General features: G+C 38.6%; 1 protein-coding gene across 2 annotated transcripts in view; it reads right to left on the bottom strand.

The window, feature by feature from the left end:
- Positions 1–16,648, bottom strand: part of CAND1 (cullin associated and neddylation dissociated 1) — a 51,619-nt gene extending 34,971 nt beyond the window's left edge. The window contains exons 1-2 of one of the 2 annotated variants that reach the window (XM_049627397.1): positions 16,061–16,648; positions 4,889–5,032 (exon numbers count right to left, since the gene is read on the bottom strand). In XM_049627397.1, coding sequence (XP_049483354.1) covers positions 4,889–5,032; positions 16,061–16,128 — 212 coding nt within the window. In that variant the 5' untranslated portion in view covers positions 16,129–16,648. Of the gene's footprint in view, positions 1–4,888; positions 5,033–16,060 lie in introns of those variants that run through there. The other variant, XM_049627398.1, reaches the window with a different exon arrangement.
- Between the last annotated feature and the right edge of the window lie 264 nt (positions 16,649–16,912).

Genomic DNA, 16,912 nt, shown 5'->3' with positions numbered 1-16,912 from the left:
TGGAAATTTATGTGAAAAAAATGAACTTGGGGGAGCTCAGTTGCTTAAGCATCCGACTTTGGCTCAGGTCATGATACTGCATTTCCTGCGTTCAAGCCCCACATCAGGCTCTGTGCTGACAACTCGGAGCCTGGAGCCTGCTTCAATTCTGCGTATCCCTCTCTCCCTCCCCCACTTGCACACGTGCTCTCTCTCTAAATAAACATTAAAAAAATTAAATTAAAAAAAAAAACTCAAGGGGTGCCTGGGTGGCTCAGTCGGTTAAGCGGCCGACTTCAGCTCAGGTCACGATCTCGCGGTCCATGAGTTCGAGCCCCGCGTCGGGCTCTGGCCTGATGGCTCAGAGCCTGGAGCCTGCTTCCGATTCTGTGTCTCCCTCTCTCTCTGCCCCTCCCCCGTTCATGCTCTGTCTCTCTCTGTCTCAAAAATAAATAAAAACGTTAAAAAAAAAATTAAAAAAAAAAAAAACAAAAAAAACTCAATTCTTACTTCACAAAAAATTCAAGACAGATCACAGGACTAAAAGTAAAAGCTGAAACTCCTAGGCTTTTAGAAAAAAACAAGAGAAAATTGTTGCAACAAAAGGTAAAACTAAGGTTTCTTATGATAGGGAAAACAATTACCATGAAAGTTAAAATTAATTTATAAATTATCAAACAAAATTGAATTTAAAACTAAAATTAAAAACTTAAGCTTATCAAGTTGGGAGAAAATATAAAATATATGTATATATATGAATTGCATATATTTCCCCGCCTCAATTGGGAAAAGTCCAGCAAAAAAAAAAAAAAAAGTATAACAAACACAAAACAGCACTGTCATCATGGACATGTAGTTAAAACTACACCTATACAAAAACAAAAACAAAAAAACTACACCTATACACTTATTGGAATGGCTAAAATTAAAAAGTGACAAAACCAAACGCTGAGGAGAATGTGGAAACAACTGGGACATTCGTGTAAAATGATACAATACTTTGGGAAACAACTGGGCAGTTTCTTAAAAATCTAAATGGACAACAGCAATTTCATTCTTAGGTATTTATCCGTAAGGAAAGACCTATATCCTAAAGAGGACTCATACAAGAATGTTCATTTTATCTCTATTCAAAATAGCCAAACCCAAGAAAGAAACCAAATACATAAATAGATATCAATGGACTACTAACCAGTAATAAAAAGTCAAGAAATACTAATACACTCAACATGGATGAATCTCACAGATATGGTGAGTGAGAAGAGCTGACACAAAAGAGGACATACTGTATAACTCCATTTATATGAAGTTCTAAAACAGGCAAAACTACTTTAAGGTAAACAAAACAATGGTGACCTTAAGTAGGAATGTTGTATGTGAGATAAGGATACAATTTTATCTTTTTCAAATGGTTAACCAGTCTTTAAAAAAAAAAAAAAGTTCAACTTTCCATCACGTAGTTTCTATTCTATTTTACTCCATTTGTCCATTAATGCCTCACTACTGTGCTTAGAGAAACATAAGTCTCTTCATATCTAGTAGGGCTAAGCAATACCTCTCCAACTTCAGCAACTGATATACTTTTTCAGACTTTTCTTGGCAAACACCTGCCTCCTTCCCTCTCCCATCAAAATATACTTTAGAATGGGGCGCCTAGGTGGCTCAGTTGGTTAAGCGTCCAACTTCGGCTCAGGTCATCATCTCACAGAGTTCATGAGTTCAAGCTCCACATCGGGCTCTATGCTGCCAGCTCAGAGCCTGGACCCTGCTTCAGATTCGTCGTCTCCCTCTCTCTCTGCCCCTCCCCATCTCGTGCTCTCTCAAAAATAAATAAACGTTAAAAGAAAATTTAAAAATATTTATTAAAATGTACTTTAGAATCAACTTGTCTAGCTTGTGGAAATAACTGATTTTTACAAGTAAGTTAGCACTAAGCTTGGAGAGAACCAACAACTTTGTTGAGTTATCCTATCCAAGGTCATGGAATGTCTTTCCATTTATTCCAAGTACATTTTTGTTAGGGGTCAAAAATATTTTAAAGTTTTCCTTAAGTTTTGAAAAAGATAAAACTATAACCTTACATACACCATACAATACCCTTACTCAAGGTCACCACTTCACATTTCTTGTTACATTTCATTCCTAGGCATTTTGTCTTTCTGTTGCTGTAATAAATGAACATTTGATTCCATGAGATATTCCAATTGGTTACTGCTTGCTTATATGAAAGCTACAGATTTTTGTTCATTACTTTCACATCGTATTACTTCACTGAATTCTTCCTATTTGCGTTAAATTTTTTTGACTGCCTTGATTTTTCCCACGTTCCCATGTACCTCTTCCAATTCTTACGTGTCCAGTTTTATTACCCACTTGTCCTACAGTGACTAATACCTTCAAAGAGAATCTAGTGGAGATAGAGACCATCTTTGCTTTGTAGCTGATTTTAGTGTAAAGGTATCTGGTAATTTATTGGCTTTTGGGCTGAGGTATGAATGTATATGTTTGTGTACTTGTAATGCTAAAAAAGGTCTTGTCAACTCCATGTTATTAAATGTTTCCCTTGAAACAGGTAGTGAATTTTCCCTAGTCAGATAAAGCATCCCTGACCTGACCTGTTCTTCACTCCAATGACATATTAAGTAGGATATTGGTCTTTGGAAGGTGTTTCACTCCTCTAATTACACTAAGTAACCTAACTAAGTGTTCTGTTTTGTGTTGTTGTTGTTGTTGACCTAAGTGTTGTGTTTTGTGTTGTTGTTTTTTAATTGTCAATGCTGAATCTTACCAGTGCATTGACAACTGTTTTTTCTTCCTCTTATCTGTTAACATGATGAGATATACTGATCAAGCACATAATACTGAATTGTCCTCATATTCCTGGGATTGATCTCACTTGATCGTGGTCTATTACACTTACTATATTGTTGGATTATACTTTTAACATTTAAATGGTTTGTACCTTTCTTTTTTAGTATTATCTTCAGTCAGGATTTGTTATCAGTAGTTGGGTTTAAATAAAAGACAGGGAAGTTTTCATACTTTATGTTCTGAAATAGTCCTAGAACTCTCTGTACTGGAATTATCTGTTCTTTGAGGTTTCAAAGACTTGTGTGAAAGATTTCTGGGCCTGAGTTTCTTTTGGGTGATAGGTTCTTTAACAATTTTCCCAAATTCTCAATAAGGCTACTTAGTAATTTACCTACTGTGATTTTCCCTCCTCCAAGAATCACTCTTGGGTTTTATCTCCTACTGTATTACTTTTGTTTACATCTTAATTCCTTTCTTTTTTCCTGAACATATGTCATTTCTTCCCCCAACCTGTTAATTTTAAGTATAAAAGGTCTTCAAAACATCAAAAGCTCAGGTTCCTAATGATACATCCAAGTAAGAGCTATGTACCTCTCAACTCTCAACCTGGGACAAACACTACTTTCAAAAGCTGGTAAATGCTCAGCATATATTTTGAACAGAACTTAATTTTATTAAGCACAGACAAAAACAATAAAAGATAAAAAATCATGATTAAAGTAAATTATACTCATTTACATTATTCTGCATCTTATCTTTTGAAGACACATTTTATTTTAAACTTGCAAATGTCCCAAGTTAAAGAAAATTGTACTGCAGGTCTAGAAATTCTATGATGACCAATGATTTCTCACATTTTTGCCTGTTTTTACAGCAAGTATGTAAAAGCTTAGCCTAAAACAAACTTAAAACCTTTATAAATAAAATGCAATAAAAAAGTAATCATGAGACAATGCTTTATTTAAACTGATGCCTAATTATCATAGGGCATACAAAATGACAAAATTCCCTAATCTGTCATATGAAACTAAACGTTATACTTTCTAATACCTTACTATGTAAATTGTTAAGGTTTTCTAGTATTTGATATGCATAAATTAAACTATTTGTTAACAGAATTTACTGAGAACTCAAATTCTGTACCTGATTACTAAAAGTAAGAGTCAAACTGTCAATATCATGCCCAATTAGATGCTCCTACTGCACTGTACACAAAGACAATTGGAATTCCCACAATTTTTAGGAACAATTCTTGTAACTGCTGTGTCATCACTGTTAATTTGGACTAACTATGGTTTTAACTGCTGCTATTGTTTACGAAGTCTTCTTATTTTTTATTTCCCTTGATCATTGGTTCTTAAATTTTCATACAGAGATGAATAGAGGCAGGGAGGCCTTGTAACCCAGCTAAAAAAAAATCAAGTCAAACAAGTGAAAGAACCACTCTTTCTGAAGTTTCATATATATATTTCACACAAATTAAAGTACCATAGGTGCACTTGGGTGGCTCAGCCGGTTTAGCACCCAACTTCAGCTTAGGTCATGATCTCAGGGTTCATGAGTTTGAGCCCCGCATTGGGCTCCATGCCAACAGAATTCTCTCTCTCTCCCACTCTCTCTCCCCCTCCCCTCCCTCCCTCCCTCCCTCTCTCAAAACTTTAAAAATAAATAAATAGGAGCATCTAGGTGGCTCGGTCGGTTAAGTGTCCAACTTCATGATCTCTAGGTATAAGGGTCGAGGCTCCACGTTGGGCTCTGTGCTGACAGCTCAGAGCCTGGAGCCTGCTTCGGATTCTGTGTCTCCCTCTCTCTCTCTGCCCCTCCTCCACTCACACTGTGTGTGTCTCTCTCTCAAAAATAAATGAACATTAAAAATTTTTTTAAATAATAAATACCATAAAAAGCCACATCTAGTCAATATAGAAACTTTAAGAAGTGTGTATGTACCACTTACAAACATTAAACACCCACGACTCACCTGCAAACCCTAAAGAAAACTACAGAAAGACACAGCACAAGACTAAGATAATTTACCAACTATTACACTAAATTTTTTAATGGGGTGGTGGAGGTGGGAAGCAAGTAAAAAAACACTTACCATTTGACAGCTAAATTCTGTACCTCTCCATTTTTATCTTCCAGTAACTTCAAAATCATTTTCACTACTTTCCTTTCACTATCATCATCCAACTTGATGGAATCTTTCTGCAGTTCTGTCATCAAATCATTTGTAGCCATAAACCTATCAAAAAATTAAATTGATTGGTAATTAAACATTTTTAAGCATTAATTAAAAAAAAAAGATTCTCCTCCAGGTTAGTCCTGTTTTAAGTTACTGACAGGACCTACAGTGAATGCTCTTTCATTCTAATTAATAGCATCATTGCTTCCAGGAGGAGAAAGGTGCCTTTATTTTTTCTTTGCATGCAGTTTGAATATTATCTAGGAAGCCTTTAACTACAAACATTAACAATACCTTCTTGTTTAATATTATGTGTGTTGGGGCACGGAGGTGGGTCACACATTACAAAATTACTGGGAAACCTCCAAAATACAAATTCTCACCTCTACCCCACCTCCCATCACAAGGTATCAGGTGTATTTTCAAAATGATAAAGAGGTGATTCTAGAACATCATTCCATCTGACATCTCCTCAAAAACCACTCAAAAACCACTGCCACAGACAAGTTTAATACTGAATAGTCTGACAAAAAACCCAGATTGATCAACTGTCTAATCTCAGCTTTAAAGTAAAGGGTTAACAGGAGATAAAAATAAGGTAAACAGATGTTCAGATTTTTTCCTCATATACCTCACCAAACAATGGTCTTAAAAGTAATTTCTCGTAGTAATATATAATCACATTGAAATAAAGCCTCTCAAATCTGTTTAAGGGCCAAATGAATTTTTCCCATAGTTCTTGGTTCTTCTCTACTTATTGAAATAACCTTACTTAAATAACAATTACTTAATGCTTTTCTCCTGTATTTGAACCAGATCCAGTTTGAGGAAAAGTGTAGTTATTTTATGTTACGTACAGAAATGTCAAATCCATGTTTAGGTCAATTAAAAAACACAACTATTGGAGCTGAAATGATAAATAGCTACACAGATAGTCTGGCAATATAGGCAATAAACTATGGGATAAGGACTAGCAAAACAACTTATTTAGGAATTTAAGGAGTTAGTATGTTCATTCACTTAATGCTGATTTGACAAAGTTTTAAACTATAATGCAAGTACAATTCTTAGCAAGTTTTATAAAACAGCTTATAAAGAAAAGCCTGTGTTCAAATTGGCATTACACAAGGTAAAGTAAGCATGCACTTTTTTTAAATGAACACAGTTCTAATTGGAAGCTCCTCTCCATTTTATATGATGACAAATGAAATCAAAACCACACGATATTCTAGAAAATAAAAAACAAAAATGAGCAGCATACTAATGCAGGCACTCTACACACCTTAAGCCATTTAACATCTTAGCCATTCAACTTACATAAAATCCATGAAATAAAATGACAGTAGTTAGTAGTTAGGCGCTCTAAAGACCCCTGAAACGCTTATTATCTGGTTGAAGAGAATATGGCAATCTTCAACTTAGGTAAAAAAGCAAATAATCTAAAGGCAAAAAGTTGTTTTATGGTTCTGAAGGGAGTCTACTGGTACACAGGTTCTTTCCTTTATTTACCACTTATTTATTCACTGCCTATTATGCTACAAAGGCTGGACTATGAGCAAAGGACAAAAAGTAAATAAACCTTGGCTCCTGACCTCAGAGGAGTCTACTCATTTTCAAAAATCTATGATTAATCCAAAACCACAAGGTATCACCTCACACCAGTCAGATTGGCCAATATCAAAAATACAAGAAATAACAAGTATTGGCAAGGATGTGGAAAAAAGGGAACCCTCATGCCCTGATGGTTAAGACGCAAACTGGTATAGTCACTAGGAAAAACAGTATGGAGGTTCCTCAAAAAATTAATAGAAATACCATAGGACGCAGCAATTCCACTGATGGGTATCTGCCCCCCAAAAACAAAAGCACTAATTCAAAAAGATATATACACGGAGCACCTGGGAAGCTCAGTTGGCTGAGCGTTTGACTTCAGCTCAGGTCATGATCTCAGACTCTGTGAGTTCGAGCCCTGTGTCGGGCTCTGTGCTGACAGCTCAGAGCCTGGAGCCTGCTTCAGATTCTGTGTCTCCCTCTCTCTCTGTCTCTCTCAAAAATAAATGAACATTAAACAAATTAAAAAAAAAAAAAGATATATGCACCCCTATCTTCACTGCACCATTATTTATAATAGCCAAGATACGGAAGCAACCTAACTGTCCACTGATTGATAAAGAATGATGGAATATTACTCAGCCATAAAAAAGAATGAAATCTTGTCATTTTCAACAGCATATATGGACCTAGAGGGTATTAAAGGGGATTCAGAGGCACAAACTCTAGTTATGAAATAAATGGCAGGGATGAAAAGTAAAGCACAGGGAATATAGTCAATATTGTAATAATTTAGTATGATGACAGATAGTGACTATACTTATGGTGACAACTGTGTAATGTACAAAATTAAAACTGTCGAATCGTTATGTCATACACCTGAAATATAACACTGTATGTCAACTATACTTCAATAGAAGTATTTTTTAATTAAAACCTATGATTAATGGTTAAACTTTTTTTTTAAAGTTGAAATAAGCACCAGTAAAATTACCAACAGGTATTTTTACAAATGAGAAAAAACAGATTGAAATAGTATTAAGTTATACCAAAAGTTACTTTTTATGGTGACCCCAAAACCAGAAGGTTCTAAGAATTTCTTCCTGTTAATTTGATATAAAAATTTGCACTATAAATCATCTTATAAGAAAGTTGTTTGACGAGCTTAAAATCTGTCCATGGCAGATTCAAAAGACAATTTGTAAAATGTCTCTTAAGCATTTACTATTTTAGGTATGGTGCTAAGAACGAAGATGATAAAACAGACTCAGTCCCTTCCTCTTAACCTTTTCATCTAATACGGCAGACAGGTAAATGTACAAATCCCAATCTTACAGATTTTGAAAAATACTCAAGGACATTTGACAATCATCACACCAAAGAACGGACTATTGGTTTGGATCTCAAAGGATTAACACCTTTGAGTGTTAATTTGCATGGGGAAAGCTGGTTTGGGATTTAAAATTTTCATTTTTGTCTGTGTTAGTGTGGGGGTGGGGTTGGTAGCACCAACAGCAATGCTGAGGGATGTAACGCTTCAGAGTGAAGGGCCAAGAAGCAGTTAAGAATGGCTGGGACACAGATAGAAACCTAACAGGAAGAAGACGGAAATGTAGGTTGAGGTCAGGATAAGAAAGGTCTTATATACTCATTGACTATGTAGTGAGAACCTATGATGTATCAGGTACTATGCTAGGCTCTGCATAAACAAGAGATGGTAAAAGCACATAGTTCTGCGGTCCTGAAGCTTACAATAGTCAAATAGAGACATTTTAATTAAAAAAAAACTACATATATGGGTTAATTATATATGTAATTATGAACAGAGATAAATGCTAAGAAGGGAAGGAAAGGAATATGGCACAAAGAGAACTCAATGGTATAACAAAATAACCTGATGTAGACTGCATTGGGGGTTGTGCACCAGGGAAGAGTGAGACCTGAAGCACGAGCAGGAAATTTTTTTTTTGGGAGGGGAGCAGGGAGATGGCCAAGTAAGCAAGGACCAGGAGGTTAAAGAGATTTGGGGGTCTTATGAGGATTTTAGTCTTTATTTGAAAAGCAATGGGAAGCTACTGAAAGGCATCTGAGGTAGAGATGGGGAGACTATGGAAATGATTAAATGTGCATTTCAGAAACATTACTCCAGCTACATACACTATGGTAAGAGTTTGGAGAGAACCAAGCTTCCTTCAGCCAAACTGAATGGAGAACAGTTAGGAGAGTTAGTGCAGCAGTCTAAGTGAGAAATGATGGTAGCCAGAATCAGGGTTATGACAATCAATGGAGGAAGAAAATTGGACATACAATCGATCCTCATTATTAGCAGAGTAAATGCATTCTTGTTTCAGCTCACACACTGTAGAGTATCCTCTTCTCTATGTATTGCCACATCTTTTGCATGTTTGTGCTTTCTGTTAGTAATTTTGCTGTTTAAAATGAACCCCAAGCATAGTGAAGTACTGTCTAGTGTTACCAAACTACAAGGCTGTGATGTATCTTCCAGAAAAAAATACATGTATTAGATAAGCTTCTTTCAAGCATGAAGTTAGTGCTGCTGGTCGTGAGCACGTGTGAATGAATCAACAACATAGTTTAAATAAGGTGTCTTTAAACAGGAATACACAAAACAAGGTTATGAGCTAACCAACTATGAAAATGTTGTGACTAGAGGCTCACAGGAACCTACCACTGTACTTCTAGAAGGCTTAGAATCACTAATTCAACATTCATAGTAACTTTATAGTACTAACTAATGAGAATAGTAAGAACCAATCATTTGAGATTTAAAAGGTTAAAGTAAGTCTTTGAAATGGATTAGATATGGGGATGGTAAGGGATGAGTTAGAAAATGGGCAAAGAAGGAGGAGGAAAACCACAGGACTTGGGCGTTACAGTCAGGTACGTACCCCTTCAGGAGTCTTATTGTGATTTAACAGCCACTGCCACATTGGATGGTTCAACCACTCACCTTACAACAGGAGAAACGATTAAGAAACCTGCCTCAACTACAGACTACACTGAATGTCCATTCCTCAGAATCCTAATCAACAAAATCTCGGCAAGAGTGAAGGTGTGAACACCATAAATCAATGCCCTGCAGCCAAAAGTGAGGACTGAGAAGGAAAAAAACTGTAGCTCTGCACTTCAGGAACTGATCTGAGGCTTATACCTCTATCTCAATGTTATTTCAAACCAATCTGATGCTTACAGCTAAAACATATTGTTTTCCTGTACATAAACAACCTCATAGAACATCCATCTCAGACAAGTTCACTTACCACAAAATACGGAACATCCCCTTTCTAACTCATTAAGTGACTGCTGCTTCTTCACCAATTAGTTTTGCCTCTGCTTTAGCCTTGCCCTCCGTGTATTAGGATGTCAAATGATGGAATTGCCCCACTTTCCAACAATCCAATCTAATGTGAAACTCCACTTCCTCAGACCCTTCCCAAAATTACCCAAATGAATAGGACCCAACATCTTTTTACTGAGACTTCGCATAGTGTGTGTTCTCCCTCACTGTAATGGTAATAAACCCAACCTGTGTCAGGGATGACTCTACAAGAGAATTTCAAGGAGTAACAAGTGGTAAACAGTCCTTGTATATCAAGTAGATAAACAAAGAAAATATCCACTGAATTAGTTACATAGAGCTTGTTAGAAATTTGGGGAAAAGTAGCATCGGTGATCTTAGGTGGGCAACAGCTAAGGAGTTTAGAGTTTGTCTTGCAGTCAATGGGAACTAGTGGGGAAGGCAATGATCAGCTGTAACATTAGGAAAGAAAACTCCAGTGGAAGAGTTACCAACAGACTGGATTAAAAAGAGGCCTGAGACAGGAAGACTAATTTGAGAAATACTCATCAGGGAACTAAATGAGACAGAGAAAGGTAGAAGGGTGACATCAAGGTTTTCCAAATTGGGCCATCTGGTAGATGGTAATCTAACAGGACAAAATAAGAATAAAAATGGCTTAAGACGGGAGACAGGGAAGTTAGAACGTTAACTTCCAGGCTTCTACAGGAGTCCTAGGTGGATGTAACCTACAGGCAGTGCCATTTCATTCATTATTCAATAAGCAGTTGGGGGGTACCATCATTAGGAATCGTGCCAGGCTCTGCAGTTAGGAACACCTGGCTTGTTCTACTGAACTGAAAGTTCCTTGAGGTGATTAATTCATCTCTAGTAAATCCAAGGTAGAGATGTAGAAACAGTGGTAGAAACAGACACCTCGTATTGCACAATGAGCAGCTCTCACAACCCTCCCCTCATGTACAAACACAATTTTACCCTTGTTACCAAAAGAAAGCTAAATAATACCGGCCAAGTGCATCATGCAGTGAACCAATTATCTTTCAAAGAACTTACCACTATCTCATTTTTTCTTATTTATTCCCTTAGAACACGAATTTAGGACAGTCTTAGTATTGTTCATGTAAATAAGACTAATTTTTAGCACTCTTTCTTCTTCCCAGTTTCCTCAATGAGGTCTTTCTTCTATTTTTCAGTGGTGAGCCTTAATCATTGCTGATAATCAGCGTTAGCAGTACACCTTTATCAAGAAAAATCACATAAGTGAAATCCAGTAGCTTACTGCCATCAACCAGCAAAGTACGTAAAAAGTGCCCAGACATCACCTTCTTAACCTCTACAAATCTATTTCTTCTGATTAAACTTACTTTTCTACAAGTACAAGTTGTCCAGAGAACCTAGCTAGTATTTATTGTTACATTATTGTAAATGCCCATGTAGTACTTTCAGCTGTAAGACCTCTACGGTCCTTTCCAGCTCTGAAAGGCTATGATTCCATACCAGACCTGAGGTTTTTATTAATTAGCATTTTAAAGTTTCCAAGAGAAAATACCTTCTAATGTCCAAAACAACACATAAATAAATAAATTTGGTAACATAAACCATTATCAAGCTAGGAAATTCTGCAATGCACTACAAAATTATTTTAAATTGTATCAAATGATATTTAAAAAAAAAAAGATTGGGAGATTTTACAGTGGTTTCTGGAAGACATTTCCCAAAATCCTTACATGCTTTTCTCTCAACTCTGGAATTAAAATCCAATTCAACTAAAACAAGCACCTATTAAGAACCCGCAAGGCCAAAACAGTACAGGATTCAGTTCAGTGAAACAAGGTCCCCACCCTCAATCAGTTCCCTACACAATACTGACCCCTAGCTCCAGTCAAAATTACCTACTCCCTCTCCCCCAATGGAGTTTTGTACAGTGTGCTTTCATACTTATACTCATTTTCTCTACCTACAATTTCAAGGCCTAGCTCAGATCACTCTATGAACATCAACCTCCTGGCTTTCATCTTCTCTGCCACTTAAGCCTAATAACTACATACTGCCCTGGGTTCTTCACCTTTTTATAAAAATGTCTTAACCATTCCACAAGCATGGAGTATTACTGAGGGCAAGCACTAGATCTTAAACATTCTGTAGTCCTTCTCAGGGAATTACTAAAAGCATCTTCTAGCACAAAATATTCCATAAGCCTGAGAAGGAACTGATATTTAAGTTCTTAGTCTTAAATGCACCCTAGTCAAAATTCTGGAGAAGTAACATAACATGGTAGCTAAGAGTTCATGCTCTGGGGGTGTCTGGAAATCCCAGATCTAATGTCTAACCCACCTTGGGCAAGTACTTAATTAATATCACCACATCTAAGATTCCTCAACTGGAAGAGAGATTGTTAGTATTCACTTTACTAGTATCATAATAAAGATAATTAGGATCAAGTGTACGAAGTCGACAGTAAGCATTAATGTTAACTATTATGTAGAAAAAAATAAAATAATGGTAAATTTTCTTTAGCTCTTGATTCCTCGTAATACCATAATTCAGTTAGTGGTGAAGCATATGAAAATAAAAGCAAAACTTTAGTTACCTCAACTCACTGAATTTTCAACATTAATATTCATAAGTGGAGCATTCACATGATTCATGAACACTAAAGTTTTCACTTTGTTATCTACAGAATTACCTAACTACTGGCACTAAACCTTAACATACCACCTTCAGGGACACCTCGGTGGCTCAGTTGGTTAAGCGTCCAACTTCGGCTCAGGTCATGATCTCCCAGTTTGTGAGTTCGAGCCCGGCATCGGGCTCTGTGCTGACAGCTCAGAGCCTGGAGCCTGCTTCAGATTCTGTGTCTCCCTCTCTCTCTGGCCCTTCCCCTCTCAAGCTCATGCTGGTGCGCTCACTCTCTCTCAAAAATAAACATTAAAAAAAAAAGATACCACCTTCAAAGAATACAGAATACTAAAACACGAAAGAAAAGGACGTTAGACCCCCCCACCCCAATTGAACCCATGATTTAAATCTTACAAAATGATTCTTTAAAAATGCTGACATCTGAAAATTTTGAAGCCTATACCCATTTCTTTACATGAATGGACTATGTAGTTATCCAGAGACCTAAGATTTCAGGCGTATTAGGGACCTTTTGTAATCACTCATGTACAAAGTGAAAATTTAATCCCAAATAAAGTAGCCTGCCCAAGATTTCACAGATGGTTCACAGAAAAGACTCCTTAGAACCCATGACTAGAACCCATATTTTGTGACCAGCAGGTCATATTCTCTATGGATTCCACCATGAGAATAATTTTTTTTTCCTTTTAGATATAGCATTGTTTTCTTCTGCCCTTAGCACAAGTAGTGCTAAGTGCCCTTGCACATGTTTGATATTCCAGACTTTTAACTTTGTCCTCAAGATCTTTCTGTTGGTAGATATTTTAAAACATGTAGCAACAAAGTATGATATTTATACCAAAATAAATTTCAAGTGAGAAGTTAAAAGGCATAATTTTAAAATAGAACACATACATTCAAATGTCTGTACTGCAATTATACAGAAAAATGTTCAAAATACTTGACTTCAAGTGCTCACTATTTTAATCAATCTGTTAAATATCTGTAATTTAATATACACAGTGCTTTAGTTCCAAAGACTTGTCTGTTAACTAGATGGCTTGAACATAAGACATGTCTTTAGAACAGAGTTAATAAAAATCTTAATGTCAAGGGGCACCTGGGTGGCTCAGTCGGTTAAGCGTCCGACTTCAGCTCAGGTCATGATCTCACACTCCGTGAGTTTGAGCCCCACGTCGGGCTCTGTGATCACAGCTCAGAGCCTGGAGCCTGCCTCAGATTCAGTGTCTCCCTCTCTCTCTGCCCCTCCCCCACTCACATTCTGTGTGTGTGTGTGTGTCTCTTTCTCTCTCGAAAATAAACATTAAAAATTTTTTTTAAAAAATCTTAATGTCAAATTGCTCAAGTCACGGTTTCCACACTTATCTTTCTATAATGTTCACCAACTATTAGAAATATATCAATATTACACTTTTAGAATAATCCACCAAGCAGTGTTTTGATTTACTCTGGCTGAAACTGGTAGATAATTCTTATCAAGTTCAACACGGACTATAACCTAACATCAGAGCAATATTTCTTTCATATAGTTTATTTAAAAATGAAAACATGAAAGCATGTATGTATTATCTTTATAAGAAATTTAAGTATCTTCAGTCAAAAATCACATATGCAACATTCACATGACTTGATTTGTTTATACCAAACATATTACCCATACACAAGTCTCACTGGCTGACCAAAACAGTGCCATTATAGGAAAGTGCTACCTACCTCTAGTACGAAATTGCATACAATCAGAATGATATTGAGTACTTTTACAGAATGAGCCAAACTGACAGAAATGGGAAGGGGGCAAATCTCACCACACACTCTACACAGCCGTAAGTATGAATACACACACACACACACACACACACACACACACTTAAATGTGTGTGTGTACATATCACCCAAATATGTATTTCAATTTCAGTGTCTTGCACTGGGAGCAAGCAAAGCTCCAAAGGGAAGTAAACAGAATTCTAACTCTAAAAAAAGCAAAAAAAAAAACACAAAAAAACCAAAAACTTTTATTTTCTCCAATAATCTTGATTTTGATCTACACTACCCAAAACAAACATGTCTCTTCCAAAAAGTCACAACACTAAAATCTTCGGTATTAGCAAACAGGGTTTAAAAAGTTTCAAATGCAATACTTAACTCCCTAGGTAGCAAAACTTAAAAAAATTCATTTCTGGCTTTGAAGTCACAGAACCAGAACTGTATTTCACTGGCCATTTGAATACACCAGCACATCAATTTAATTAGGAACGTGATCATTACATTTTTCATGGTTCTCTTTTCACAAATGGGGAAATTTCTTCCTGGCAGATAAGGTCTGGATGGGTTTTCAGGTGTTAAAGGGTACTGTTCATATCTACATAAAACTTGTGTAGACTTATAACTTATAGCCTTAAGACTTTGACTTCAGCCACGATTTTAATAGAAGACTATCTGTTCTTTTCTTTAAAATGCACACAAAACACAATCAACGAGCCTTAGAGAACAAAACAGGTATCAAAGAAATATAAAGCTTGTTTTTAGACCAGGAGCTTATTTATTCTGTGATAAGTAAGGATAGGAGGTAGGAAGGAAGAAATCCAACAATTACTGTAATGCAAAAAATAAAAATAAAAGAGAGAGAGAGAGAAACCAAGAGAAACCAAGATAACCCGTGAAAATATAATATTTCTTCAATATGCATGCTACAAGGTTTGGAAACGATTGTACAAGTCTTCTGGAACACAACTGCTAATAAATGAGGCTTCATATTCACCACCCTCGTATTTGAAAACTTCTATCAGTAAGATCCATTTGCTCATTTTACTCTTCTGTTTAAGGTTCAGGAATTCACCTTTCTGGCAGTAATTCTGGATATAAGGAAATGAGACTGGAATCCCCAATTCCTGCTTAGTTTTTACCTGACAAGGAAAAATGACAAGAGACGCTGGCGGGAAAACCCTGCGAGTCAAGTTTCCCCAGCCGGGCTCCCCTCCACCCCACCCCCTTCTTCCCACCTTCCCGAAAGGAATGGTCCAAAGAAAAAGTTTATAACCCAATCCAGGAACAGCCGCCCCAAAACAAGCACATCATTGAAGCTGAATGCACCTAGGCCCACTCCCAGCTGCGGGAAAAGAGGCGGCACCTGGGGCCCGGAGTGGGCAGCAGCCAGAGCCCCAGCGAGCAGGGCGGCCTAGTGCCTGAGGCGGGCGGGCCGGTAGGCCCGGCCTCCGGGTCCCCAAGCCTAGAGCAACTCCCTTCCCCACAACGGCGGGTGATTTTGCCCCCTCACGCCACCTGGGACGCGAGAATCATGTCTCGGGATTGGGGGTGGGGGCAGGGAATGCAGTGGCGGCGTCTGGGGACGCAGAAGGGGCCTCAGAGCAGCGGCGGGCAACCGCCTAGAGTAAAGAATGGGGGGAGGGGGCTGGAAGGTGGGAGCGCACAGGAGCCTGCGGGAGCGGGGTGGTGGGCCGGAGACCTCGGGAAGGCAGAGGGACCCGCCAAGACCAAAGGGGTGGGGCAAGGCCTGTGTGAGGGCCAGGGCCGCGGATGGGGCACCCCAAGGTGGGCGCAGGGTCGGATTTCGGCCTCACCTGAAGTCCTTGTCGCTGGATGTCATTTTTTCCAGCAAATTGGAAATGTGGTACGAGGCGCTCGCCATGTTGACGGCCTCGATCCCGCCCGCTGGCGTTGCTGGTGCTGCTGCCCGCTGCCGGCGCCGCTGTAGCTGGGGCTCCTCCTCTCGCTTGCGGCGGCTCCCGCTTCCAGGGTCGCAGCGCGACGCCGACGCGGACTAGGGAGGCGCCTCGACAGGCTGCCTCCTCCTCGGCGAGGAGCGGGCCTGTCCCGGAGGAAGCAGAGGCTTCGGGGCCGGCCTAACGACGGCGCTGCTCGCAGGAGAACGAGCTCATGGGCAGCGAGGAATACAGCAGGGCCTCTCCGGGGAGCTAGACGCCTCTACTCGGATCCGTCTCGCTCCCACTCTCTCCGCACTCGCTCCCTAGGGCAAGAGGCCAAAACCCGCCTCCTTCGCTCCAGGGGCGGGGGCGGCGAACGCGGGACGCCACGGAAAGCTGAGGTCAGGGTTCACGAAGGTCTCCCCACGCACGCTGTAGAGACGCTAGTTAAAAGGCAATCCTGTTGGCTGAAGACTCCGTCAGTCTTCGCGTGACCCGCCTTTCAGAAAGCATGACAACGACCAAAAGGGGCTGTTCTCGCGAGACTTGAAAGCGACGGTTAAAGGACGGGGGGGGTGAGGGGGAAGAGCATGCTGTAATATGAGAATAACTTGATTTTTTTTTTTTCTGTACGATTCTTAAGGAGTATAAGGCGATAGAGTACTGATAATTAAGATGCAGCGTGGCAACCAACATAAGAATTATTAAAAGGAGCTTTCATTTCGAATCGGACGCGTGGCCTACTTCGCCTTCACCACGGGGGAATAG

Source organism: Panthera uncia, chromosome B4 (genome assembly GCF_023721935.1).
Source record: "Panthera uncia isolate 11264 chromosome B4, Puncia_PCG_1.0, whole genome shotgun sequence".
Taxonomy (NCBI): Eukaryota; Metazoa; Chordata; class Mammalia; order Carnivora; family Felidae; genus Panthera; species Panthera uncia.
The sequence above is the reverse complement of the archived record's forward strand: the minus strand, read 5'-3'. Positions and strand labels throughout refer to the sequence as shown.